The 4,532-nt window shown below is 48.9% G+C and overlaps 1 protein-coding gene across 1 annotated transcript in view; it reads right to left on the minus strand.

Annotated features, from left to right (window-relative positions):
- LOC108799969 (rab proteins geranylgeranyltransferase component A 1-like) overlaps positions 1 to 975 on the minus strand; it is a 52,069-nt gene extending 51,094 nt beyond the window's left edge. The window contains exon 1 of the mRNA XM_018571919.1: positions 872 to 975. Within this exon, the coding sequence (XP_018427421.1) occupies positions 872 to 920 (49 nt within the window). The 5' untranslated portion in view covers positions 921 to 975. The remainder of the gene's footprint in view (positions 1 to 871) is intronic.
- Positions 976 to 4,532: the final 3,557 nt, after the last annotated feature.

Genomic DNA, 4,532 nt, shown 5'->3' on the forward strand with positions numbered 1-4,532 from the left:
ATTTCAGACCTATCTCCTTACTCTCATTCACCTATAAACTCCTAGAACGCCTCATCTACAACCGCCTGAGTTGCCACCTCGCTAATAACAACCTTTTGGACCCCTTTCAGTCCGGCTTTCGCCCCAAACACTCCACTGAAACCGCACTCCTAAAACTCACCAATGACCTAATAACCGCTAAAAAACAACGGCCACTATTCCTTACTCTTGCTATTAGACCTCTCTGCTGCTTTTGACACTGTTGACCACCCGCTACTCCTCAAAAAACTCCACTCCCTTGGCCTACAAGACTCGGCTCTCTCGTGGTTCTCCTCCTACTTATCTATGCGCTCCTTTAGTGTCACCTACAATTCTAACTCCTCCTCTTCCTCTTTCTGTAGGGGTCCCCCAAGGCTCTGTCCTTGGACCCCTTCTCTATCTACACCTCCTCCCTTGGTCAACTAATAACCTCACATGGCTTCCAATACCATCTCTATGCCGATGACACTCAAATCTATCTTTCCACTCTACAACTCCCCCCCTCTGTGTCTTCTCGTGTCACTAATCTACTAACTGACATTCCAGTCTGGATGTCGCAACATTTCTTACAACTCAATCTCTCAAAAACTGAGCTCTTGATATTTCCTCCTACCTATGCGCCCCCCTAATAATAATAAAAAAATTATAATTACTATCACAGACATTATATTTATGTTTCCATTAATGATAATTGTCACATGAATTCCTCTTCCTCCTATAGGTGATGTCTAACTCTCCCCACACCCCCCTCAGCCCTCTCTCTGGCGGCATTATCACCCCATGTGTCTCCCCCGGTGCAGTCTGCCCTCTCATCGTCTCCCCAGAGTCCCCCTTGTATTGCCCCCTCACCCACCTGTGCCCAGGATGACCACATCGAACTCATCAGGCAGGTCCGCCGCCATCTTGACAGCTGGCTCTGATCATGTGACTGCTACGGGCGGATGCGCAGCGTCAGCGCGGGGCGGCGGCCATCTTTAGTGCTGGCACAGCTTCCCAGCCGTGTGGTCACGTGATAGAGGAGTCTGGAGCGCTGCAAGGCGGGGTGAGTAAAGCGCGCGGAGGGCGGGGTCTGTCTCCTTGGGAAAACGGGAGGGGGTGGGAGCTGTCCATGGTGCTGTGAGCGGAATACGGAAGCCGCCATGGCTGAACTTTTCTTGGGAATGGTGCTTATGCACGGCTACAATACTTAAATCCAGTGAGCCAAAACAAATCAGCAGCAGGTGGAGTCACGTGTCCTGTTTTGTTTGGGTGCTCTGGAAAAGTTACTTTAAGTACACTGAAAGGGGGTTCAAAATGGCAGCCAGGCAACTAGAAATTTTACAAGGTGATCAGCAATGTATCTGTGATCTTTGTTCCAGTTCTGATACCCCTTTACATCATCTGCCCTCGCCTTTTGCATGTTTGACCAAAATCCTGCTGGATGATTTTGTATTGCACCTCAGGAGGGAGTCTCTTGGGGTATTTCTCCCCCTTCCTATTCCTGAATGAACTCGGTATTATTGACCTCCCAGTTTTCAGGGGTTTTCAAGGTTTTTTGTGCATTTATTCCTCAAAATGGCCCATTTTAACCCTTCACATGGCATTCCATCTACCCCTTAACTTGCCCAAAGTTTCTAAAAACGGGGTTTTCTGGCTGAGTGGTTTCGCCTCTCTTATGGTCTCCAGTAGAGGAAGACACTTTTCAAGGGCATCCCTGCCATCTTCTGGAGAGTCACCTGGATTGTACATCGGCCCATCACCCAAAATCCAACAGCCAAACAGAAGCCAATGAACCAAATTGTGGAGCAATTTCTTCTCCGTTACCTTTCAGCACAGCTTGATGATTGGGCAGATCACCGCCCTTGGGTGGTGTTGGCTCAACGACCATATCTGGCTCAATGACCATATCTGTCAGTTCATGGGACACAGTCATTTCTACAGTGCCTAGGGCCTTCACCCTGGAGTTCCCTCTCCGACACTGCAGACCTCCAACGTTCCCGCAACGTCTTCTGCTTGAAACAACCCGTAACAATTTGGGGTAAAGAATTGCGCAACCTTTTAGAGAACCTCAGCTCAATGCAAAGCAAATGGGCCAAATAAAGACATAGTGTGGCTTCTCCTGAGATAAGTTTGGTTGTCTACCAAGCACGTCCATCTGAAGATGCCTCCCCTACGTCTTTATTGTAGCTCTATCAGTCCATTCACTGTGTTGGCCCAAATGAACCCAGTCACCCTAAATAACCTCCATCTCTCCATGTTCACAATTATGTTTCCTTCTTAAAGGAGAAGTATGAGGTGTTTGTCGTTTTCATACGTAGGTGCACCCAACGTGTGTTTACGGGACGAGGCGCGTGCGCGACTTTAATTTTAGATTTATTTTATGTAATGTTAATTTTAAAAACTGTTATTTTTTTTATCTCCCATGTGAAAGCAGATGGTTGTGACAGGTACTCTTTAAGGTGATGCTGGGGGTCCAAAAGACTCCCAGTGTCACCTTTACACTAGAAATAAGCTATTGAAGTGCAGATCGCAGGCTTCAGGAGCCGACCAATGACAGCTGTGGGACCGGAAGTGATGCAATCTGCGTCGCTCCCGGTCCCATAGAACGGGGAGGGAATCGACGAACGGAGGTTACAAGCCCCCCATGTGATAGCAGATGGTGGTGACAGGTCCTCTTTAAGGTGATGTTGGGTGTTCAAAAGACCAGTGTCACCTTTATACTCCAAACAAGCTATTGAAGTGCAGATTGCAAGCTTCAGGAGCCCGACACTGACAGCTATGGGACCGGAAGGCATGTAATATGCGTCGCTCCCGGTCCCATAGTAATGGGTTAACCGATCTCCTCCCCAGCTTCCCACCGACACCCGGCAAGCCGGTCCTGGGCCCATAAGGAGTGTTGGGTGGAGGGGGGGGCCCGGTTACCAGATTGTAGAAGTAATGTGGCAGCAGCTGAACCTCCAGAATCGCTTCTACTGTAATGCCGGCCGCGGGCTCTACAAATCTGAGCAGAGCCGCCGGGAAGCGCTGTCCGGTTTCCCCATTGGCCGGGAAGTGGCTCCATGCTCTCTTGTCACTTGTGATGAGAGAGCATGGAGCCGACATCCCGGCCAATCAGGAAGCTGGCTTCTTGATTGGTCGGGAAGCTGGCCAATCAGGAAGCTGGCCTCGTGAGGTAAGGTTACCTTACCTTAGTATGTGCAGCATGTCACCCCCGGGGCCTCTCCAGCGAGAACGCAGCCTTCCTCCGGTACCCAGCCGGAGCCGTCTGGCCGGCCAATCAGGAAGCCGGGCGCCGTGTAATGATGCGACCGGCTTTACAGTAGAAGTGATTCTGCTGGCTCAGCTGAAGCCAGATCACTGCTACGATCTGGTAAAGTGGCCAACAATGATGGTGACGATCGGCCTCAGTACGGGGGGGGGGGGGCGGCGTTGCTGTTTTGCCTAGGGCAGCAGCATTTGTAAATACACCGCTGCCTAGTATTAATATCTGTATGTGGTTTTCTGTTTTACTCGCAACGAATATTCGTAAAACTCATCCGAAACTAACGCAAATTCGTATTTCGTCCAAATCTGAAACCCGAACCCAATTGAATTTCGGATGAGAATGCCGAAATACCGAAACATCTGAACCGAACCAAATTTTTCCACAGCTTAAGCCCTCGTTCACACCTGAACGTTTTGTAGCGCGTACTACGCTCGACGAACGCTCTACAAAACGCTCAAACATCTAAATCCCATTGTATTCAATGGGTCTCGTTCCCACCTCGGCGTATTTCCGCCCGTCCCTAACGCGCTACAAAACGGCCCACGCCTGAAAAGGTACAGGTACTACTTTGGGCCGTTTTTGTTGCGCGTTTCCATTGGGATACAGCCAAGTAGCCTTCGGAAACGCGCGTTTGTCGCGCGACTTTTTTACCGCGAATCGCGGTAAAAGACGCGCGACAGACGCGCATATGCAATACGCCTAGGTGTGAACGAGACCTACATGTCTACTTCCTGATCCTACAAAAGAAACCAATTCACTGAAACAAAGTATCCCAATATTCTCCTTCACTTATAATGACAGTGACACTGAGATGTAGCCGAGAAATTCCTGAAGAGTCAGAAAGGAAAAGACTTGAGACAAAGTATCAGTTTTGACTTCCCATGATCAGTCATGAATGGGTTAATTCCTTTTTTTTGTCACCCAATAAAATAAAAAGACGCAAATATAAAAAAAAGAATCATAAAATAATAATCGGACGCAATTGTGTATTTAATTTCCTGGCGGTTTCCGCCGCAGCCAATGGAAGAGATGGAGGATGTGGGAAATGTTATGATACGGAGTCATTAAAGATGTATCGCCGCTCGTTTTCTGCCGCCTTTTATACAGTTTAATCACGCGATGCAAAATGAAGCTGACTTCCCCTTTAATTATTCAGCAGCAGTTCCTGAAACGCAGAGCGCGCCGGGGAGCCGGCGTAACACGTACAGGAGTCTTCTGGAATCCGCAAAAACCTGACTGTCCGCGCGCTCGTCTGACTTATAGGTAACAG

Source organism: Nanorana parkeri, unplaced genomic scaffold (assembly GCF_000935625.1).
Source record: "Nanorana parkeri isolate BGI_ZX_2015 unplaced genomic scaffold, ASM93562v1 scaffold1866, whole genome shotgun sequence".
Lineage (NCBI taxonomy): Eukaryota > Metazoa > Chordata > Amphibia > Anura > Dicroglossidae > Nanorana > Nanorana parkeri.